The sequence below is a fragment of the Etheostoma spectabile genome, chromosome 10 (assembly GCF_008692095.1).
Source record: "Etheostoma spectabile isolate EspeVRDwgs_2016 chromosome 10, UIUC_Espe_1.0, whole genome shotgun sequence".
Lineage (NCBI taxonomy): Eukaryota > Metazoa > Chordata > Actinopteri > Perciformes > Percidae > Etheostoma > Etheostoma spectabile.
The window spans coordinates 7,530,045-7,553,954 of record NC_045742.1 but is presented as its reverse complement, the minus strand read 5'-3'; the positions used below and the strand labels follow the sequence as shown (position 1 = coordinate 7,553,954).

The window sequence follows — 23,910 nt, the reverse complement described above, 5'->3', positions numbered from 1 at the left end:
TGGTGAGTGTGTGGCCATGAATGCTGTCTCCCTATCTTTCAGCATTGTAATAAAACAATGTTTATGTACTCAAGACATAGGGCTAAATCAGGGGACTAGACACCGAGACTCTTCTCTTTACCACTAATATAACATGTTTTTCTTCACTTACTTGCAGTTTTGTCCCTCGCAATCCTTATAAACTTGCTAACCACTGGCAGTAATATAAAAACTGTGTAAGCAAACATCCTTTTTGGAGATTTATTAAGCATCCACTAACATTTGTTAGGCAAGAGAAGCTTACTTTTTCCAATAATTGACATCTGGAAGAGCAATGATTGTATTAGCAGTGAAGTGGACTGTATTTCTCCATTGTAGGTAATCATCACCCCTTGTCTGCTGGTTTGTGTGGTACTGACTGGTGGAATTGTAACTAGGGAGGGGAAAGCCCGGAGAGCATATCAGGCCCATTTAATCGGACACCCTGCCGAAAGGGTTTTAATCTCTTGATCTGTGAGGCTCAGGAAAACGAGAAGCTGTCACCATGGTCATGGGGAAACTCTTGGATGTGCCTGCTGTCTCTTAGCCTTCCATCTTTGGCAGCTCTCCATTTTTTAACCTGTAGACAACGTTCCAAATATGTTGTGACATGTTGAAGGAGCAGCACAGCTTCAGGTGCTTTTAGATGCTTGAAATCAGAAAGAAAGATTATTTTGTTGTGTTTTGAGTCATAATTTAAACCAACAATTTATATTTCAGTCCTTTCAGAGGAAATATGAAGGTGTTTGTGAGACCCATTTATTTATTCTTTGTACACCGAGCGGGGTTGCATTTCTGAGCTTGTCCACCCTCAGTATTGGACATCTAGTTTAGCACAGATTCACCCCCAATATATAAAGGCAGTAAAGAGATTGAGAACCAGCCAGCGCTTTCACCCAGGGCTTCCACCCAGCAATCTAGGTCATTAGGTCTACAGTGTAATTTAAGGAGCGCCGCATCTGCTCACATGTAGGCAGAGCTGAGTGTTGTGGTTTGAGCATTAGAGCAATGCTTAATCCTCCTGTGACAGCTGATTGTACGTATTTTAGGCTTGCAGTTCTGCAGATCTAACTTCATTTGTTTGCGAGAGAGCACTGAATTCGGAGCAGAGGAGTGCAGAGAGACCGAAATAAGGTAGGAGAAAAATCACAATTTCGTTGGTTGGTGGTGAGCATATCACTAATAGATTTAAGCAATAGCGTGCTTGTAAAGACTCTGCAGATCAATTTGGGTTACCAACGCACTGTGCATGTATTGCTGTGTTGCCGTGCCACTGATTGGAAAAGCGTAATGAGTGTGTGTCATTATGGTTGTGCTGGTATCCATCTTGGCCCAGTCTCTTGCGTGTCACTGGGCTGAAGAGGTGAATGGCCCACATACTTATAGACCAAATGGACGCTGGCTTATTGGCTGATAGACAGATGACCTAAATGAGTGGGGAGAGAAAGGATTAGGTGTTTATTATCCTCTCCCGTTATCCCTCTTTCCTAGCCTCCCTTTATCTCTCCCTCTTTCCAGGGGGTGGGGCTTGTAGTTTATGGGGGTTTGTTGCGAGGAGGTGGGACCTTTCTAGCTGGTTGTGGAAACCAGTGGGGGTATTATTATTGACATACAGACCACTCCGGTGGCTGGTTGGAAGGCCATATTGATAGACACTACAGGACCGGTCACTCTCAATAATTAGAATACTCAATGAATTTACCCTTGGTGCACTTCCAATCATTGAATGTGCAACCAAACTGTTAAGAATATGTTAATAAATTAGGTATTTAATTGTGCAAGTTTTCTTTGATTCAAATTGGCCAGTGGTGATTTTAAATAGTATTTTTTTTAATATTCTGAAATGATGAGGCTGGTGATATTCTATAATTTTGTGATTGTCAACAACCCCCAAAAGGGGCTAGTCCCTCTCCTAATAAAGCCACAACACTCCTACAACAGATGTACATTAATCCATATAAATGGTCATAGTTGTAGCTCCAACACAACTCCACTTCTAATGTTTGTATTACACAAGAGTGATAAACTGCACCATAATCTGTTTTGGTCCTAGAAGTCATCAGAAGCAAATGTGATGAGGCATTATCACTACAGTTAAGAACAAAGAGATTTTTCACACTTACACAATAAAGCCCAGCCGGTAATAATAACAACGGGGAAGTCAGCTGGAGGCGTTCAGAGTGAAGGCGACCAGACGAAGGGATGGGGAATAGCAGCCTGAGGGGAGTTAGTGAATGACTGGGCCCTCCGGTCGACCATTTTGGTTAGTGCAGTCATCCAGATAATTAAATGTGATGCCAATCTTTGACACAGTGTAGTCACATCACACCTCAGTGCTACTGGAGCTGCACTGTCTGGCTCTTACGTCACTGACACATAAAGGCGCTTTGCGAGTAGGTATTTCTTATTTTCTCATGTTTTCCCTCACAAACAACTCCGAAGGGTCTCCAAATATCTTGTCACACATTCTGTCAAATTAAGTCAGTACCACAACACCTCCAAGCTCTTCGAATTTATTGTGGGTCTGTCTCAATGGGCAGATCATGTATATTGAGAAGTTTTTAAATTACCACTTATATAGTTTCCAATATTCCACAGTGATAATTCTGCCAGCAAAACCACCCATTTCCAGAAGTCTTTAATTAAGCTGTGATGCAGACGGGTGCTTCAGAAACTGTAACGTTTTCTCAGAGTAAATGAACCTCCAAAGATGTATTTCTAATTTATTCTATTTGTTACCAAAGAAAGACTTCATAGTGTTGCCAATGTTCAGGCTAATTTTCTTCCAAGTATCTGAGGCAGGGTAGTTATTTACAGCCCAAAGTGCATTTTGAGGTAGATGACACTGACGCCCAGACTACTTTTCTTCAGAGACCATTTTACCTTTTACAGCTCCGATGAGAAGAGCTAAAAGCCTGGCTAGTGGCTCACTATCTGTGTAATGTCACACCTACATCAGGATTTACTGGAGTAAAATGTTTTTCCAAGAAATTTATAGACTGGCCTTTATTTACTGGCACTGGGTTAAAAATGTACATATAAAATACATAAACAAAATTCAAATCCTGTTTACCATCCACATCTGAAATCACACAGCATGCAAAAGACTGTTAAACTTACTCTTTAGATGTTTTGATGTAGCTCTGATATCATATGATGAATGAAGCAACCTAGTTAAATCAGCCACAGCTGACTTTTAGGTGTAAACATTTAATATTGATGACCTGCCACAGCCAGAAGTGGATGTTGAAACGGCTCAGGGTGGTCTGGTCTCCCTGCTGAGTATCAAATATATATTGGTAAATAAAACATTTAGCCATAAAATATTAACATCTATATACTCCATGAACCAGTTCAGGCACTTTGATTAAATTCATAATTCACCCCTGTGGCTTTTTTGTCAGAAATGATGGGATCATTTTGAAAACATTAGCCTATATATTGTGCACAGTTAAAAAATAATATACGAAATATCAGTTGAAATTCAAGACATAATATTTACAGATTGAAAATCCAATTTATGTTAATATGTTTTAAATAGAGGAGATCATACAGCCAATTACTGAGATAAACTGTCATCATAGGTACAATTTAATCAATTAGAATAATAAAAATCTTGCTTTTAACAGTCCAAACCCCCCAGATAGCCAATTTATACTGTGTGAAAAAGTGAAAAATACTCATACAGTAGTAAGAAGTACAGCATTTTCTCAAATAAAAAGACGCAAATACTGTTGATGTACTAACTGCTATACTTTTTTAATCATCTGCATCTTAAACCGTCAACAGGGGGGTTTCTGATGTGTTTTATGTGTCAGGGTCATCTCCATAGAGAAGTGGGTTGGCTCATTTACAACATGGCTAATTACAGCGCGGCTTTCTGTTACTTTATACAGTATTAATTACTCAGAGGGGTTTCCCCCCTTTTCTGCTTAGTGTTTATTTAGGTTATGCGAGTTGCGTGCTTGAATTAGGGTATTTCCTCTATGAATGCAGCACTTCTTGTTGGTTTACTCATAAAAATGAAGTTCCACTGCTAACGGCTAATATCAGGAGCTGCATAAATGTTATAGGACTTTTTGATATCAGTTTGTCACTTAGACAGTGAGGCTGAGTTCATGAGACCGATTAACATGAGGCTCCCTTCAAGACTTTTTGATAAATGGACAGCAGATTTAGTGTGCTCTTTAACTGACACATAGAGGTGAAGGGTGAAGACAGAGACTTTTGAATTCACTCCTATGTTGTGTTAAACTTAATACGTTTATGACAGATTCTTAGGAAGTTGAATTAGTTACTTAACATCTTTTTCTTTGCTTTGATTTAAAATGGTCTGTTGAGCTCTTGCAGTGGAACTAATTCATATGTTTTGTTGTTTTAACATGTATAATCACAAATGGGAAGTAAAGACAAAAGTTAATCCATAGTATTCATGAATAAAAGAGGGAGATTTAGAAGTATATTAATATAAGAGAGCATTAGGCTACTTTCTTATTAAGATTAAAGGGGCAATATGTGTGTGTAGTCGCTGTAAAAACTACATGCATAAAAACAACCACTGTTCAATTTTAATAAAATGACTCCGCGTCCTCTGTTAAATGATGAATTTGGAAACAAATGCAAGGAAAAGAAAATAGGACATTTTCTTTACACTATATCTTCAGACAAACTGATGGACAACCTGCTGCTAAGTGAGTTCCTACTTGGCCGGCAGCCAGCATGAGTGTTAGCGTGAGTGACCAGTGGTGACGGCTGATCTGGCTGATACTGACCATCTGTGGGTGTGTTGTGTGTGTGTATGTGCAGCTCCCCGCAGACTTCAGCAGACTTCATCTGGCCGACGGCTTGCACCCACAGGTGACCCACGTCTCCTCCAGCCACTCAGGATGTAGTATCACCAGCGACTCTGGAAGCAGCAGCCTGTCAGACATTTATCAGGTAAGGACGCCCCCCATTGGTCCCTGATCCCCAGTTTGGACTCCACTGGAGAGTTCAGTAGGTGTGATAGTTGGATAACCGGACAAACAAAAAGCAGGTTGGTCCTGTGAGATTAAATATCTCCCAGTCTAGCTAGGGTCGTGGTTCTTTAGCCAATTTTCTTTTCTTGTCTTTTTTGGTTTACAGTTGAAGTAAATATGAAGCTGAAATCAGCAGCTGCTTAGCTTAGCTTAGCATAACAACTGTCACAACTTGTTGGAGTCACCACTTGTTGTGTGTACGCTTCGGTTATGTACGAATGAAACAAATATATTTATTAGTTTTATTATGTTTAATAAGGTGCTGGTAGAATATAATTTTTAACTTTTTTGGATAGAGCCGTTTACACTTTTTGTGCTAATGTGAAGCTAAGCTAACCATGCTGGCTCTAGCTTTTTATAAACCGTACACAGACATGTGTGTGGTTTTAAACTGCTCGTGTAACTCTCAGCAATAAAGCAAAACAAGCACATTTCAAACTTTTGAAACAAATGACAATCTAGCCAATCTGTGTGGATAAATGAAGTAAGAGGGTTGAAGTGAAGCCCAGCTCATGTTAATCCAAGTTGGTGAGACTCTCCTTGGTGAAATGACAAATGTGCCTCTGGGACCGCAGGTTAGTCTCATTAAGTAGGATGAGAAAATGTGGGAAGAATGTAAATGCTTGGCAGACAAGTGGGCTATGAGACACTAATAGGACACTGTCTCTGCTCAACGGGGAACGGGCAGACAGGCGGGTGGTTACGAGCAGGTGGTCCAGCCTACGTCCTGACTCCAGCTGTGACGTACAATCTCGTGTGATAGTAGGGCCGGCATCACAAGAGACCTCTCGACACAATATCATCATGATACTTATGTCACAATACAATATTATTGCTATTTTAAACATACTGCAATATTTCCTTTTTTTTGAATTTCAAATTGTTCCCCAAAGAAAAACTTTTGTCAACATCTATTTTATCTAAAAAGATATGTTTCTCTGTTTTGTTCATATCACTTCAATTTTATTGCTGCAAAATGGGATTGTCAAGCAGACAAACTGATCAACACATATATAATAATAGATCGATACTTGGCGTCGGTGGATCCATACAGTATTGCCGCTGAAAAATATTGCGTTACTATGCTGTATTGATTTTTTTGCCCCCAACCCATATGTAATAAGGGCTTTATGAGCCACTTTATGTGCTACATTATCACAGAGATCATCATTAGACTTGAACATGTTTTTCTGGTTAGAGTGTGACTGAGGTAATAAATAAGTAACACTGACAAAAGAAAAGAAACATTTTATATTGCAGCAATCTTTTACGCACGCACGCACGCACGCACACACAGACAGACAGGCAGACAGGCAGACAGACAGACAGACACACACACACACACACACACACACACACACACACCAAGAGGTAAATAACACACAACTCGGCTAAAAAGAACACACAAAATCTTGTGACTGTGGACGTTGTGCCCCAAAACCCTGGAACTAATCCTCTTAACACAGAGCACCAACCCTATTGGCTCCTAATACTGCCACCTGCTGTGTGTCTATTTGTGTGTTTGGAAGTGTGCTCAGGGGCATCAGTCAGAATCACTTTGTTTTGTTTGGACCTCTTCTTGGCTTGTGTTTGTTTGTGTTGGAGCATAAGATCCAATTGTTTGACTACAGCTTTATAATTGCGTGTTAGGCTTGTATGAGTGTGTGTTATTGTATAGGTGTGTGGGTCTGTGATCCTGGTCTTACAGCCATCTGTTTGCTCTCTCTCTCTCTCTCTCTCTCTCTCTCTCTCTCTCACTCTTTCTAAAACACACTGCCCTGTCTTTTTTCTTTAGGCTTTCGACCCTTCTTTGTTGGATGCCAACTCTTAACAGCTTGTCTTACTTGTAGCAGCAGCTGCTCTGTCTCTTGGTGCTATATATACTCAAACACCTTAACTTGTTATGTCTCAACCTCCATGTAATCAAACGTCTCTGCTAACTGGTGGTCTACTTTGTATGTGTGCTTGTGCTGCATCTCTTTTCCTTCTTGGACAGATATTATACAAGCTCTTTTGTCTTTACACTTTTCTTCACAGTCCTGTGTAATTACTGCTTCAAATTAGAGCTGAAACAAATTAGTAAGTTCATAGATAATGAATTTGCAACTTTTTTGACAATCGTTTTGTTCTCTTGAAGCAGAAATCCCAAACATTTGCTGGTGTGAGAGTCTTATATTTGAGGATTTACTGTTATGTTAGTTAACTGAATATTTTGGGGTTTTGAAAGCAATATAAAAGTGGCCCTTTATGCTCTGGGAAATTGTGGGAGGCATTTTCAAAATGTTATAGAATTTGATGAATCAGTTAATTGAGAAAATAATTGGCAGGTTAATCAATAATCAAAATAATCTGTATGTGCAGCCTTGTTTCTGATGGATTCAAACCATGCACTTTCTTTCTGCTTGTTACCCCCACACACTATATTAATATATATTTGTCTTTGGGTTGTGAGTAGCATAAATGCATGTTTTTCCTAGTTTAGTTTGAATATGTCTTAAAGGTCCGAAGAAATAAAATGATCTAGTAATTCAAAGGAACGTCTGAAGTATATTTATATTGCAGAAATTGCTTCTCCTCTTTATCATCTCCTGACTTCTCAGATTAATCTTTAGACTGATTGGGGTTACCGTTGCACCACCCCTGTAATGAGGATGAAGTAGCAGTTATTAAATAAAGGAGGTAGTTTGTCTTTTACTTAAGTCCGCATGTCTTCAGGGTCAAACAAGCCCCCCCCACTAACTTTTAGACCATTCACAGACTCGGCAGACAAAGATGGTAAAATACTTAGAATGTACAAGCAGTAAAACAAGGACAAAAGGATTCAAACTCATCTTACAGTCCTGGGGTACGTGATATGAATTTCCATGACTTGTTTGTTTTATGCAACATTACTTTTTTTTATTGCGAGCTAAAGCTGCACCCTGCAGATTTCAGAATTAATAATAGTAAAGCGTAGTAGATCACAAGCAATGTTTGTGTTCTTCACTGGGGGTGCTTCCTGAATAAACAGGTCAGGGGAAGCCTGGTTCTTTACACGTGAGACCACAGGAAGTTGATGGTACGAAGAAATATGGTGTTAGAGTTTAATTTTAAAGTTACAGAGCAGATAGGGGTACAGATTGTTGATGGTAAAGCATTGAATAGTTAAACCACTGGCCCTCCCTGCTGTCTCTAATCTCCACAGCCTCCTTTTGGCCCGGACAAATGAAGCACCCCGGGAAAAGGCTCACGTCACCGGCAACATGGCCGCTGTTTTTTGTCTGAATAAATCATGAAATTGGTCCTTCAGAAGGACTTTGAAAGCATTGATCCAAGAATAGCCCTGATGAAATATTAACAACACCTGACTTGCCTGCTGACTTGTAATGCTTACTGCACATTGATGGATTTTTGATGCATAGATGACATGAAAACGAGCCTGTGCACAGACACTAAGCCACACAGGCATCCTGAAATACAGCGTGCTCACTCTGATTTTATGATTTCAAAAAAATTACCTCACTGGGGCATCTATGAAGGAAGATGCATCCTCACTTAAATAAATATTTGCTGCAGATAACAAGTGCAATGAACCTGTCGGGTGTGTCCTCTGTCCATCTGTAGAAAATGCTCAATGAATATGCAACCGTCTGTGGATAAAGAGTGCTCAGGGAATACTGTTGAATTATATGGAAGAAGTCTTAAGATTTTCAGCTCTAGAAAGTCAGTAGTTTTCACAGCCTCTTTAACACAAAATGTATTTTAGTGCATCCACTCTAGAAATACTACACCGCGTGTATTGTGTACTGTTTCTTACTTGATCCGTGATTCTCCACTGTCAAAAAGCTACACTCGTACAATCAGATCATCGACCCGCCCATCAGGGTGTGTGCACTGGTGACGCCCAAAAGGCCACTCACTGGCCTGAATCATTAATGATCCTTTTGCACATGGTGTGGAGAAATGACATTGGGGTTCTGTGAGGGACCGGGCACGGACACGCTGAGCTTTGAAAAATTAAAAGCAGACTGACAGTCTAGGAGGTGAAGATGCGTCTGGCTCTGGGATTTTGTGGACAGTTTGCAAAAGCAACCCTTTCTTCTCTTTCTATTCAGAAGCTTGATGTTGGGCACCATATTGAGGTAAGAAGGGTTGTTTTTTTGCACTGTGGCGAGGTAGCCAGGCTGATGCTTTGTTGTTCTTTTTTTCCAACTGCTTTGGGTTTTTCCCGTCATGTTTCATGTTGTGTGAGCACGAACCTGGCGATATGGCACTTCTGTCATTTATAGAAACAGTTCCTTTGATGATGGCAGAAGGAACTCTGTTAGTATCACTCCTGCACAAGTAATTGCATTACTTTCACTCCTCATCTCGGTTCATTTTTCCTCATCTCCTCACATATTTCCTCTTGTGCTTTCAAAGAACAGGATCTGCCTTCGAGGCAGGCAGTGGAGTTTGCTGAGGGGGAAAGGAGAGGAAAGTTGGGAGTTAATTAGCCTGCTACTATGCATATATAACGGTTTGGTATGAAGTGTTGACATCTGTCTTTCCTATACTGTACTGAATACCTGTAATCCATTTCATAGGTCAAATTTGCACAGCAGTTTTACAGAGGCTCCTTTTCTTCTTTTATTTTGCTTTTGGTTGGAAATGCAGCGGATGTTTTGTACTGAAAAATGTTTTCAGCAGTGTGTAGTGGCATATGCAACCTCTGCCTCTGTTCCCCTATTATGCTGATTTTTTTTATTTATATATATTTTTTTTACACTGGCTGTTTACAAATCCTTCTGGGTTTTGAAAAGAACATGAGTATGGTCATTGGCTTGGTCAGCAGATAACATTCTTTTATTCACTTTTTAAGCTTCTAGCTGACGATCTAAAGCATTGTTTGTAACAAGCACCCGGGTAGGTGTCTTGCTGAAAGACATGGCTATTGACATGCTACTTTGACTTTTTGATTGTGTCATGTTTTCCAACTGCTGATGTTGGATGGAGCCACCAAATCCCTCACCTTGTTTATCTTTAATCACAGAGAACTAATTCTTCGTCTTTGTACTCTTTTCAGGCCACAGAAAACGAACCGGGTGACATGGACCTGAGTGGCTTGCCAGAGACCGCCGTTGACTCCGAGGAGGACGACGATGAGGAGGACATTGAGCGAGCGTCTGACCCCCTCATGAGCCGTGACATTGTGCGGGACTGCCTGGAGAAGGACCCCATGGACAGAACCGACGATGACATAGGTGAGTACCCAGTTTGGGTTTTTTATTGTGTTTTTTGTTTGTGCTGTAAGTTCTGAAAGAGCTTTCCGTTAGCTGCATGCTGCTTATGAATAGCACTGTTGTAAATAAAGTTATTTGGCCATGCAGCGTTTACTTTAAAAATATCCAATCTATTTTTTGTGCATGCCTGAGAGTGCCATCTTTGCAAGACTTCTTTAGAGAGGGTGTGTTTTCAAAATATTACTAAAAAAGCACAAGCAATGTTGTCCCAATTTTAGATTAATTTGGTGCTGTGTAAAAGCCACACCTTTGCCATTTAAATCAGTCTCAATACATCTACATTTTATAGAAGACTAGTTGGCTTTCCTGCTCTCAAGGTAGGCTTTTGAATAATTCTCAAAGCCACATCAGGCTTGCAGTATCATATCCCTCAAAGCTATGACTCCACTCCAATGATAACGATAGGCATGTTTAAAAAAAATAAAAAATAAACATACAAAATCTCAAAGCTTAGCTACAGATGTGGACTTGGGGAGGATGATGCACTGGGTGTAGAGAATGAGTGCCAACCATTCTCCCCCTTCCCCCCTTTCGCTGATCCCCCGCGGTACACCCCTCCCTCTGCCAGCAGGCTTTTCTAGGTCACTCCGGCACATCCTCTCCCCTCACCTCTCCCAGCACATTAAACTTTCAGTGCTTCCGCAGCTTCACACACGAGGCTGTTGCCATGCCAAACACAGGTCAGCCAGTCCGCCAGACTGCTGATGGCTAGCCGGGAGGGGAGAGTTGGTTCGTAGATGGCGAGAGATGGGTATTTTCCTATTTGGACCTCAGAGTAGGGTGCTACAGAATGTCTTGAGTATATATCATTTCCCTTGGTGAAACCTTTAACTCAAATACATCTAATATTAAAGCCATTCACCCAAAATCTGGTAATGGGTATTTTAATAATATATTATTCATGTTAGTCAGCAGAAGTGCCAAACCTTTGATAGTTGCTGCTTTTCAAATGTCTGTGTTTTTTTGCTTGTCTTTGTCATGAACTAGATATATAAGGTTTCTTTGATGAATAAAACAAGTTATTTGGGCATTAGATTTTGGTGATCTGATTCTTTACACTAGATCAGAGCACTACATGTGGTTTCAATTTTAGTGTTTGCAATGGCTTGCCTTGAGAGTTCAATGAATGGAATTAATATTTGGCTTTATTGTTCTCCACATAATGATTCCTCTGTTGGCTATCCACTGTGGTGATGATCCATTTTGTTGCTTAGCCTCCAGCTCGTGCCTTTATTGGCTGGATGTGAAGGCAATGCAGGCTTGTCAGGAGCGCTGCCTTCCCTCTTTCTCTTTCTCTGGGTGTCAAAACCCTGTTTGCTCTTTTTTTTCTAAATCTCCTCCACTTCCTCCGCTGTCTCTCCTCTGTCCCTCTCACAGAGCAATTACTGGAGTTCATGCATCAACTGCCAGCATTTGCAAACATGACCATGTCAGTGAGGAGGGAACTCTGCGCCGTCATGGTTTTCGCTGTGGTGGAACGTGCCGGCACCATCGTTCTCAATGATGGAGAGGAGGTGTGTGTTGGTGCATATTTATACACACATAAGCCCTGTCTTGTGACTTTGTCTCACCTTTAATTATATTTATGTGTGTGTGTGTGTGTGTGTGTGTGTGTGTGTGTGTGTGTGTGTGTGTGTGTGTGTGTGTGTCTGTGTGTCTGTGTGTCTGTGTGTCTGTGTGTCTGTGTGTGTGTGTGTGTGTCTGTCGAGGAATTGAACCTTAGCCTCACCCCTTCACACCAATGAATCTTTCCTCTTCCGTTTTTTTTCTGCTCTATTAAATCTGAATGGCAGACAACCAGCATGCCTTATCTAGGATCCCATAGGCAACTAAAGCAGATATCACTTATAGGCATCACTTGTTCTCTCTCTCTCTTTCTGTCTCTCTCTCTCTGTGATAAAGACACAATATGTCTTACAATGAATAAAATGTTAGTGTTTTTTTTCTACGATGCACTCAAACAATGAAGAGCAGACCTTGCCTTGAAGGGCCGGTCATTTTAGTAAATGTCTGGTCAAAGAGTATGCAGGGGTTCACTGAGCATAGTGTTGCTCTCAGGGTAAAATATGTGAGTCTCTTAAAGGTCAGCTTTTCAGGAATTCCTGAAAACAAAATTTTCACTTAATCCCTTAAAAAGGATAAGAAATAAGATATACTTTTTTTTATATATTTTCATTTCAATCAAACATGTATGACTTGTAACAATAATTTGGCTGGATTGCATCTTCGCATTCTGGTTGTGTTTTGCTGGGCAGCTCTGATCATCCTGTGCTTTAATTAACTTTGACACTTTAAACTGTTATATTAGTACTGTTATACTGAATATTACTTGACTGAACTTAATCTGATATAAAAAGTTATTATTGTTATTGCATTTCTTTTTTCAACATTTTGTTTCTTTTCTTACACCTAACTACTATGATTACGTGTTTCTTCGGCTCCAGCTTGACTCGTGGTCGGTGATTCTGAACGGTTCGGTGGAGGTGACGTACCCAGAGGGCCGGACAGAAATCCTATGTATGGGGAACAGTTTTGGGGTATCACCAACCATGGAGAAGGAATACATGAAGGGTGTGATGAAAACCAAGGTGGATGACTGCCAGGTAGGATCTTGGCTGTAAATGTTACGGCGTAGTATCATGGGATTAGGGTCGGCAAGTCCATTGTTTCTACATCTTAGTGAGAAGAAGAACCGTGATATCCTATGATGTCAAATCCAAAAAGAATAATAAAAACATTGTTAAAAAAAAAATCCCCACTGTGACCCACTTCATGCAGGCATTGTTTGCACTCATGACAATGCGACTTGCTTTGGGCGATAGCATCCACTTAAATGTAAGAAAGAACCATTTTCCAAGAAAATAGGCCAGCACATGTAAAGAGCTATGACATGTTTTTAGTCCTTCTAATCATCAGGAGCTGAGCTCAGCAGCTGGGACGAGACAATCTTTGCTTCTAATTAGTGATAACCAATTTTTCATTATTTATCAGTGGGGATAGTAGTTTAGTTGCCATGCAGACATTCTTTCTAATCAGCTGTTATCAGTTGAATCAATTTAACTTTTAATCTGTAATCTTGTAATCAGTTGCTCTCTTAGAGATTTGCTGATGTTTGACCAAATCATGGTTCAAGAATTAGTGGGATTTAGTAACACAAATATCATAAATGTAACTGCAAGACTATAAAGCAGGTAGTATCAATATATTTTTTTTAAGTTTGAGTCGATATGTTTCAAATCTGTCTCTAACTCTTGCTTAATCTTGTCTTGTCCAGTTTGTGTGCATTGCCCAGCAGGACTACTGCTGCATCCTCAACCAGGTGGAGAAGAACATGCAGAAAGTAGAAGAGGAAGGGGAGATTGTTATGGTGAAGGAACACCGCGAACTGGACCGCACTGGCACCAGGAAAGGACACATCGTCATTAAGGTGACAAATCCACACTCAGAAAATTTACATTTTGAAAAATATAATTAGAAACAACTTAGGAGGGCTCAAAAGGGACCAGCCAACCAAATAAGTACTGCTAGATATTTAAACAGATCTTTGCAAGCCAATCATGTTGCATGAGTGGGTATTTTAAACAAATTACACTGTCATTTTAAACCTCAGGGCACATCGGAGCGTCTCACCATGCACCTGGTGGAGGAACACTCAGTGGTGGACCCCACCTACATCGAGGACTTCCTGTTGACCTACAGGACCTTCCTCTCAAGCCCCATGGTCGTGGGCAAGAAGCTCCTGGAGTGGTTCCATGACCCCAGTCTCAGGGACAAGGTACGGGTGTTTGTATCCCTGTACATCTGCATGAACGGATGAAATCATTTAAATATTAATTACAGAAAGAATGTCTATATACTGCAGTCACAGGCAATTGAATAATTAAATAGACAACTTGCATGAAAATGTAGACACTCAAACTTAAGCACCGATCTTACATGAACTCATAGCCATTTTAAGGTCACGATGTAAATTGCATACTACATGCACTAGTAAACCGGTAAACTGTATATTGACCCGTATTGATGATGTGATTGCTCCAGGTTACACGGGTAGTCTTGCTGTGGGTAAACAATCACTTTAATGACTTTGAGGGTGACCCTGCCATGACTCACTTTCTGGAAGAGTTTGAAAACAATCTGGAGAAAGAAGTAAGTATAACCACTTACACAGGGATTACTCGCAAGCAAAAATGTATTTTGTGTATGCCCTTTACTGCATTTTCCTCACATGTGTCATACTTCTTTCCAGAAAATGTGTGGGCACCTCAGACTGTTAAATATAGCGTGTGCTGCTAAAGCTAAGCCGCGGCTGGTGACGCTGACCAAGCCGTCCAGAGACTCTCCCCTGGCCTTCAGCCTTCTCGGAGGTCAGGAGAAAGGTTTCCGCATCTTCATTGATGCCGTGGAGCCTGGGAGCAAGGCAGCAGAAGTCGGCCTTAAGCGTGGAGATCAGGTAAAATATCCTCCTTTTTTTTCAGACAGAATACATTGTTTCAGCTGTAAGAAAGTGTCTGCAGTTTGTTAAAATTTTGGGATTTCCTCTTTCTGTTGGCAACTGGAGGGAGGGAAACTGTAAATGCAGCTTTGCATAGCCTTCAACTTAATCAAGTTATTTTGTCTTTAGGCTACAAATGTGAGCAGAAATCACTTTTGTCACAGACCCGCACTTTAACTGATCTTTTTTTCTCTCCTTTTTGTTGTGAAATTGGTTTTCCATTTTGCTCTAACTTGCATTAAAAGTTTGTTTTTTTTAAGTCTTAAATTGAACTTGCCAGTAGCTGCAGGAACCGGCTTTCTCCTCGCAACTTGACTTCTCAACCATTTTCACACTCTGCAGGCCTTAGGGCTTTAAGTAAAGTCCCTTAATCCTTGAAACCATCTTAAGAGTGTCTGGATGCAAGTTAAGCCCTCTTGACTCCAAACATCCTCTGCAGCTGTTTTCCAAAAAGGAAGCGGAGAAGCTCGCATCCTTGGAAGCATTCACTCTCTCATGCCCTGCTCACACCTTCCGTTTTTTTTTTTTACAGCTTCAGTTCCGTTCATCATTCACTCAGGACCTATAATTTCCGAGCTTTAGCATTAGTCCCTTCAGGCCATTAGAGGTAAACTCCATGCAACGTCTTACTAATCGCTGCTGATACCAAAACAGACGTTTGGTCATCTAAGTCAGTGTTAACGGGCTTCACAGCAACAGAGGATGGCCTGTACTTAAGTTACAGTCAAAGGTGGCTTCCTCTTCCACTAAAGAGGAAGTAGCGAAGGCTGTTAGCTGATTGTGTTAACATGCAACTTTCCAGCTCACATACAGAGGTCAAACTGTTAAGACAATTTGAAGGTGATATGGACAATTAACATTAATGTCAAAACCATGTGTTGGGCTAAATGTCATGATGTATAACATGCCAGAGGATTGCCTCTTTGTTCACTGGATAAAATATGTAGTTTAGAGATCATTACCGAACATGTAGTACATTAGTTCAAGGTTCAACACCTTTCTGCACTGATCCAATATGGAGTGCAGTTCATTATGACACTGTGACAACTGAGGCAGAAAAGACATTGAGTTGTTTTCTGGCAGTTTTTTTTTCGCTTAGCACTGCAGCAATTTGACTGTTAAATCTACATGCATGTCTTAGGACCAGGTAGCCGTAGCTTTACATTTGGTTCATGTTATAAGAAAGTAATGTGGTCAATATTATGGACTGTTCATTCAAATGCATCTTTTCTTTCTTTAGATTTTGGAGGTCAATGGGCAGAACTTTGAGAATGTCCAGCTCAATAAAGCCAACGAGATTCTGAAGAACAACACTCACTTGTCCATAACTGTGAAAACAAACCTTTTAGGTAAGGTTTCATCATATTTATGAGACAAACCTTGTTAGCGTTTCATAAAAAGGGGGAGGGGGGCGAGTGAGCGAGCAGTCGCGAGATGATTAAACCTATTTCTTGAATACAAAATGACTTCTGACTTTTATCAAACTGTTGTTCTTTTATTGTGAATTAAAAATAAATACTATAGCATAAGCAAGCAAAATGACTCTGATTGAATTGGTCACAACTGGTACAATACATACCGGTGAGGAGGGGTCGCAACTAGACATTGCTTTGTTTTAAAACATCACAAATTAAATGGTTTGGGAGCTGGTGTATTTATTTAATCAATTATAGCTGATCTTAATACCTTATTAAGATTGGCTATTATTACTGAGAGTGAGTGACTGGGAAGAAAAATCCTATAGTAGCCATTGCTGAATGATCTTCACGGTATTTTCATTAATACAAAGAATTTGCCCTTTTACCAAATGTTTGTCTCCTTCCTTCTTTGTCCAGTGTTTAAAGAGCTGCTAACCAGGCCAGAACAAGACCATGATTTGGATGGTGAGGAGGAACATGAACGAAAGAACGGTGCGCCCCACCTTCCAAAGATCGGAGACATCAAGAAGGCCAGTCGCTACTCCATCCCCGACCTGGCAGTGGACGTGGAGCAGGTGATGGGCCTGGAGAAGGTCAGCAAGAAAGCAAAGGCCAACTCGGTGGGCGGACGCAACAAACTGAAGAAGATCTTTGACAAGACACTCACCAGCATCCTGCCTCCTAAACCATACAAGTAATAACACCATGTGGATTGTAACTTTTTATCAGGACAATAAATTGTACCTTATCTTAAAGCTGCACAAGATAGCTTTTCACGTTGACCTAGATGGCATTGAGAGGTAAATGTTTGAGATTTAACATTTATGTACTCTACGTAATTATGTGTGATGGTGTCATAAAATGGCACACAGCTGCCTATTCACCCCACTAGCAGGTCTGTGATTGTTTTATATCAAAAGAATTGTAAAAGCATGAGTGAGAAAAAAGTGAGGATTTTAATTGGTCCTTTGCTGATAACATATGTCCTCTGTGTGCAGGGAGGAGGCAGTAATCCACACATCCCCATCTGATTGTAACTGATTGGGCTGTTTGTTGCTTAACTTATCCAAATTGTAAAAGCTCAGAAAGTTTTTTCCTCACATTTCGATGTGCTGCTCAGATTTGATCAATCTATCACCTGCCGAGCTGCATCAGACAGATCTTGATGCATCTCATCTTGTTATCAGTGTAGTTTCCTTGATGAAAGTTTAAATGTGTGATAAAATGTGACCTTTGCTGTGTGTGGTAGCGCCAGTGCTCGATTTCCCTGAATCTTAATAAGCCTAATATTATGTTTTATAAAAACTTGCCAGATAGGGTGCTTCCACTATGAATAATGACAGGCTCAGACAAATTTTAATATAAACTGTGATTGCAGAAAGCTGAGATAAATTATAAATTAGAAAATTAAGTTTTGAAAGTTTAATTTTTTAGGTGTGCCAATACTGAGTTTTGTAACTAGCTCCTGAGGACAGTGGGTTTTTGTTCAGTTTATTTTAATGATCTAGCACCAGGTTCAGGTTTCAGATTGATATTTCTGTTCACCGACCCAAATGTGAAACTGTCACAGCACACATCACCAAATATTAGTTCTAAAAAGAAGGTTTATTTCTTACAAAATATAGTCTATGGATTGCTCACCCAAAAGGCGTCTACAGCTTCCAACTTCTGCCAACACTAATATCGCCCCCCGATGTTTGTTGACAGAACTGCTATATCACCACTCCCATGCTCTCTTTCTTGTTTCCATAGTGACGTTTGCGTGGGCCAATCGCAGGACGACATCATTGTGGGGATGAAGCAGTCCAAACAGATTGCACCAGCTCTGCCCGTTAGTGGAAACCTCTCGTCTTCAAACCCAGACCTTCTGCAGTCTCACCACCGCATCCTTGACTTCAACAACCAGCCTGGTGTGTATTAAACTGCTGTGTGGATATATATAATGTGAGACTAGCAAGGTTGTAGCAACAAATCACTTTTTTATTTCCTTTTCTTCAAACATTTACATCATCATTGGCAATTAAGTATTAAAAAACATTATTATGCCCTGTATTCTTCTCTAAAGTTTTTTTATTGATAATTTGCATTAGCAGCAGTTGCAACTTTTTAATATTGAGTAAAACTAAAATGTGAAAGGATGAATACTGTTCCTTTAAGGGGGTAATTTGGATATGTATATGTTACATCCTACTAATATAGATTGTGATATGGTTCATTTTCTTGAAATTAAATTGAGAGCCCAGCTGACAAAACAGTCTCACCTTGAGGTCTGTTTAGTAGCTGTTTGTAGTAGCTTTCCATCATAACACATTGACTTCATCAGCAGGTAGATTTGGCCCAGTTTGTCAATTGCTGTTTACAAGGTCAAAAATGAACTTAACCTAATTGAGACGCCATTTGAATATAAAATAACCAGGTATAAATGTCTTTGTTGGGTAATTAAGCACCACATGGAATAAGGGTACCTTATCATATTGATGCATCACGTCTGTAAATCCTTCTTGCTGTAAAGAAGACCTGCTCACTGGCCGCAATGGACTAACAGTCTGTTACCCTACCAACTGCATAGAGCCAATGATAGAAATGTGGTTTCTTTATTTCTATTTTCATTAACTCCTGTCTATCATATGGTGTTTGTGTTCTTCCAGTCCCAGTCATACTGAGTGAGTATTTTTCTCTCCCTGTGTTCCGACTTCTCCTGGAACAGTCATGTTTTTGTCAATGCTGTCATCCTCCTTGTCAGACTTACGGACATTAATCAACTGCTGTACTTTAGTTTGTACACGTAACATAAACTCAGTTAATCTGCATTTGTGCTTGTCATGCTAATCAAATTAAGCTAACAACATTGCACTGACTGCTGACCTTTCAATTTTCTGAGGGCACATGGGTATTGATTTTTTTTTTAACTGGAGATTTGGGTCCTATGGTTGGTGGGGTTGTGTTTCTGATCAAACTAATAAATGATGGGAAATGAGATTTGCGGGTGACATCCCAAAGAAGCTGGGAAGATGGAATGGCTTTTGATATAACATGCAAAACAAATGGCCAAAAATCATTGCCATTACTTTCATGATGAGAATTAAAAACCCTCACAGTAAAAACGACGCTGATAGATAAACCATTCTTCTCATGTATTCTGTTCATCCCCAGATATGTCGGACCAGGTATTACGAGTCTTCAAGGCAGACCAGCAGTCTCGATACATTATGATCGGGAAGGACACGACGGCTAAGGAGGTTGTGGCTCAGGCTATCAGGGAGTTTGCCCTGACTGCAGCAGCAGAGGCTTATTCACTGTGCGAAGTATCCGTCACACCCGAGGGCGTCATCAAACAGAGGCGGCTGCCAGACCAGCTGTCTAAACTAGCCGACAGGATTCAACTAAGTGGCAGGTAATAATAACCTCTTAAATTGGATGTGCTACTGTAAGTGCCACCTTTTTGTGGTGGGATTATTTTTTTCCCTTCTGTCCTTATTCTTTTTCCTAACATGAATGTTAATGTTGTAACATAATTGTATAACATAATTGTTATACAATTATATCTTAATATAATAGTAACATAACATATATTTTTAACCTCAAGAGACCATCCTGGTTAAATAAAGGTCAAATAAAAATAAGTTAGGGCTGCAATTAAGAATTAGTTTCCTGGTAGAGCGGGTGCCTCGTGTACACAGGCTTATGGCATTTTTCCACTGCCCGGTACCTACTCGACTCACCTCAACTCTACTTGCCTTTTTTGGTTATCCTTCACACAAAAAAAGTCCCTGGTACCTGCTAAAAGGTCCTTTATTTAGTACCACCTCAGTAGAGGTTCCAAGTGTGCTGAGGTGACGTGAAAACCTGCAGACTACTGATTGGTCGGAGAGTATCATCTTTAATCACTGCGTCATCATTTCTAACGACAGACGGGGGTGTCCTGTACAAACCCGCCGTGTTTAAATAGTTTAGCCAGCGTTTTCTTTTCTGCTTCCAGCATCTTTTGAAAATTTGTGTTCTAGCTAGGGCAACAGCCACAGGCTGAGAATCAAAAACAACACACCTCCCACGTTCTGGGTGCGTGTCGCGTTAGATCACGGCAGTTTCCTGCTATGACGACCAGCCACGCTCGCCTCACACATGAGGAGGTACTAATCTGCAATAGAAAAAGGAGGACGGAGCACGGAGAACCGCGGTCAAGCCGAATTGAGGCGTGATGAGCAGGTACCATTATTGGAAAAAACGGCAGTAGTGTTGACACAGCGGCCGCAGGTTGATTCCAACCTGTCATTCCCCCCTCTCTCTCACCTTTCATGTCTAACCTCTCCTATCAAATAAAGGCCAAAAATGCACACACAAAATCTTTAAATAAAAAAAAAAACCTTAATTGATCATTTAGTCTTTAAAAGGAAGAACACAAGGTCAGGGCATTAAGTTGCTTGTTTTGTCAAACACTCAAAAAACTACATGTTGTCAGTTTAGAATGATAGGAAATGGAAAACATAAGTAAATCCTCTCACTAGCAAAGCTGAATCCAGCATATGTTTGCCATTGTTGCTTGATTTAAGTGAAACCAAACCCTGCAACCTCTTCTATCATCAGATACTACCTAAAGAGCAACATGGAGACAGAGACGTTATGTTCAGACGAGGATGCCCAGGACCTCCTGCGAGAAGGCCAGATCTCTTTGTTACAGCTCAGCACAGTGGAGGTTGCTACCCAGCTCTCCATGCGGGCCTTTGAACTTTTCTGTGCCATCGAGCCCACCGAATACATCGACGACCTGTACAAGCTGCGCTCCAAGACAGGCTCGGCCAGCCTCAAGCGCTTCGAGGAGGCCATCAACCACGAGACTTTCTGGGTTGCCACGGAGGTGACGCGGGAGCCCAACCAGCTCAAACGCATGAAGACCGTTAAGCACTTCATCAAGATCGCCCTGCACTGTCGCGAGTGCAAGAACTTCAACTCCATGTTCGCCATCATCAGGTGAGACATGGAATCAAGAATATATGTGTAGTGAATTGTGTATTTGTACCACTTCACCACGCCCATGCTTAATATGGGGTCTCCCCCCCCCCCCTTTCACAGTGGTCTGAACCTAGCGCCAGTCTCCAGAATGAGGGGAACATGGGAGAAGCTTCCCAGCAAATACGAAAAGCTGTTCGGTGACCTGCAGGACCTCTTCGACCCCTCAAGAAACATGGCCAAGTACAGGAATGTCCTCAACAATCAGAACCTCCAGCCACCAATCATCCCCCTGTTCCCCGTCATTAAGAAGGACCTCACCTTCCTACATGAAGGTAGAAAACATGAAAAGCATGTGTCTATATAAAAATATCCCTCCTCTCTGGTAGTAAGGTTTACTGGTAGTTGTAAGGTTTACAGTAAATTAACCAGTGACTGAAAACCTATTCCAGACTTCATAGTTTGCATAGCCATATGACAAATTATAAATGTCACATTGTAAACAATTGTAAGTAGAAGAACATATAACATGTATGTTACTGTGCTATGGCTATACTACTCTAAAGCTTTGAAGATAGTTAGCCAGACTGTGAAACAGAAATATGTTGTTTAATTTTACCCCACAATCTGTGGCGTAGACCGTACATGCCTAAAAAATTTAAATACTGCACTCTTTTGCTTCTGAACGCTTTTGAAATGAATGCGATGTGGAAAAAACGTATTAAAAAAATGAAACAAGTATTTAGTTTTCTTGTTTCATATAAAATAATGTTAATGTTTTTATTTAAAAAGGGATAATGTAATTAATAGTCAAACAATTTTTTTTGCGGTTTCCTTGGAAATAACACAGTTCTTTGCCATAATATTTTTTATATGGTTCAACAAACCTAATGTCAGATTGTGTTCCTCACTTTATTTGAACCACATTTGTAGTTATGGCTTTGCGGGGCAGTATTATGTCTTCATTCCTGCAGCTCTCCTGATTAGTTTTGTCAGCTGTGTAATGTGTGAGTAATTGGTGTTCACTTTCTTTCTTCCCTCATTTCTCAGGTAACGACTCCAAAGTGGACGGCTTGGTGAATTTTGAGAAGCTGAGGATGATTGCCAAAGAAATTCGCCATGTTGGTCGCATGGCCTCTGTCAACATGGACCCGGCCCTCATGTTCCGAACCAGGTAAGACGCCTGTGAAAGACCAGATTTTAGATAAAAAATGGTCCTTCGCTTTCTCTGTAGGACCAGTCAGCGCTCAACAGACTAACCAACCTCTGGGGTTAGCCGGTTCACATACTAGATTCAGTAAAGATTTCTGCATCACGCTTTTCTTTCAAGCAGCTGTTCCCTCTGGCAACTATTCTCTGGCAACTGTTTTCCTATACACATTGTTGGCATAAAATGTGCACAGTGCTCCTGTGAAAGTGTGTCTCTGTCTAATGATGTCACTTCTTAGTGGTGTTACCATAAAATTTCCTCTCCTCTGACTTTCACGTGGGTCTTTGGTGAAATTTGCTTCTCTTTTTGTGATCTTGGTGGTCTTTCCTGTCCTAAGCTTTGTCTCTTTCTCTCTCTATTCATCCACCCTTTGCCCTCCATGCTTCTCTGTTCATGGCACGCATCCTCTAGGAAGAAGAAATGGAGAAGTTTAGGGTAAGTTTGGTGACCCTACAATCTTTTGCTCTCCCTGCAACACGGTCCTTCTTTCCGCCAATTTGCGTGCTTCTTTTCTTTTTTTCCTGAAACCTTGTTTCCATTTACCAGTTTGAGTTGAATCCTCCCCCTAACACTGCCTGGCCCTAACTGTAGTGCATTTAATGAAACAAAGGTAACTTTTGCTAACATTTGGTCACTCTGGACTATTTCACATTCTATAGACTTAACATGAACATTAATTAGACTAAAACTAATACCTATATACCAAACATCCAACTAATTCATATTATTGATGTTAGATTCCGGCCTTACATTAGCAAATGTGACCTTTTTTTGACATGTTTTACCTAACAATATGCATGCAGCTTCAGTTTCAGAATTGTACCTGGCTGAGGTTTTATCTGTATACCAAAGCTCCAGACAGCCAGAGATTCTGGACGGATACAGTATTTTCTTTTATAATGTTTTACATTCCTGTGGTCCAATTGGACAACGCTGTGCATACAGCAAGAATACTGTATCTCGTAATTATGACTTTGTGTCTTATGAGAAAGGCATCTTGGAATTACAAGATCTGTATCTTTTAATTGTGAGAGTTTTCTTGTAATTATAAGATCTTAATCACAGGAATATGAGGTGCTATGCTTTAATTACAAGTTACGGAAGTAGTACTTAAAACAAAACGGTTCAATGAAATGAGCATCCTTACATACCAAACATAAACTGTAAATAGCACTTTGTGGAAATGAAAGATGATAAATGTATTTCCACCGATGAGAACAAACGGGACTTCTCATAGACGGACGCTGTTTTGTGTACCATTGACTGACTCTGTGCAAGTAAAGCTTGTATTACCACTCCTCCTACGAGCTATGACTCAAGCCACAGAAATGTAAAACTATGATCGTGCTACACTAGTAGAACTCCCCCTTTCTACTCCTCTGTTGTTTGACTACAGCCATCATCCCTAACCCCCTCTGCTGTCTGGAATGACTGGAATGTTTTGGAGTTGAGAGAAATACCTAAAGCTGCTCTCTGCATGTCCAAGTTTAAATACCAGGCTCCCTGTGTAGCCCAGTAGTATTACCTGTACAAACATACATGT

General features: G+C 40.5%; 1 protein-coding gene across 13 annotated transcripts in view; it reads left to right on the top strand.

The window, feature by feature from the left end:
- The window catches only part of rapgef2b (Rap guanine nucleotide exchange factor 2b), a 52,930-nt gene that overhangs the window by 19,496 nt on the left and 9,524 nt on the right, over positions 1–23,910 (top strand). For 5 of the 13 annotated variants that reach the window (XM_032527445.1, XM_032527443.1, XM_032527437.1 and 2 more), the window contains 17 exons: positions 4,825–4,956; positions 10,081–10,258; positions 11,675–11,811; positions 12,742–12,900; positions 13,572–13,724; positions 13,908–14,072; positions 14,339–14,446; positions 14,547–14,750; positions 16,033–16,141; positions 16,628–16,904; positions 17,963–18,120; positions 18,859–18,873; positions 19,364–19,604; positions 20,795–21,178; positions 21,281–21,492; positions 22,208–22,331; positions 22,779–22,802. In XM_032527445.1, the coding sequence (XP_032383336.1) occupies positions 10,105–10,258; positions 11,675–11,811; positions 12,742–12,900; positions 13,572–13,724; positions 13,908–14,072; positions 14,339–14,446; positions 14,547–14,750; positions 16,033–16,141; positions 16,628–16,904; positions 17,963–18,120; positions 18,859–18,873; positions 19,364–19,604; positions 20,795–21,178; positions 21,281–21,492; positions 22,208–22,331; positions 22,779–22,802 (2,624 nt within the window). In that variant the 5' untranslated portion in view covers positions 4,825–4,956; positions 10,081–10,104. Of the gene's footprint in view, positions 1–1,009; positions 1,153–4,824; positions 4,957–8,689; positions 9,158–10,080; positions 10,259–11,674; positions 11,812–12,741; positions 12,901–13,571; positions 13,725–13,907; positions 14,073–14,338; positions 14,447–14,546; positions 14,751–16,032; positions 16,142–16,627; positions 16,905–17,962; positions 18,121–18,858; positions 18,874–19,363; positions 19,605–20,794; positions 21,179–21,280; positions 21,493–22,207; positions 22,332–22,778; positions 22,803–23,910 lie in introns of those variants that run through there. The other 8 variants (XM_032527446.1, XM_032527447.1, XM_032527442.1 and 5 more) reach the window with 5 other exon arrangements.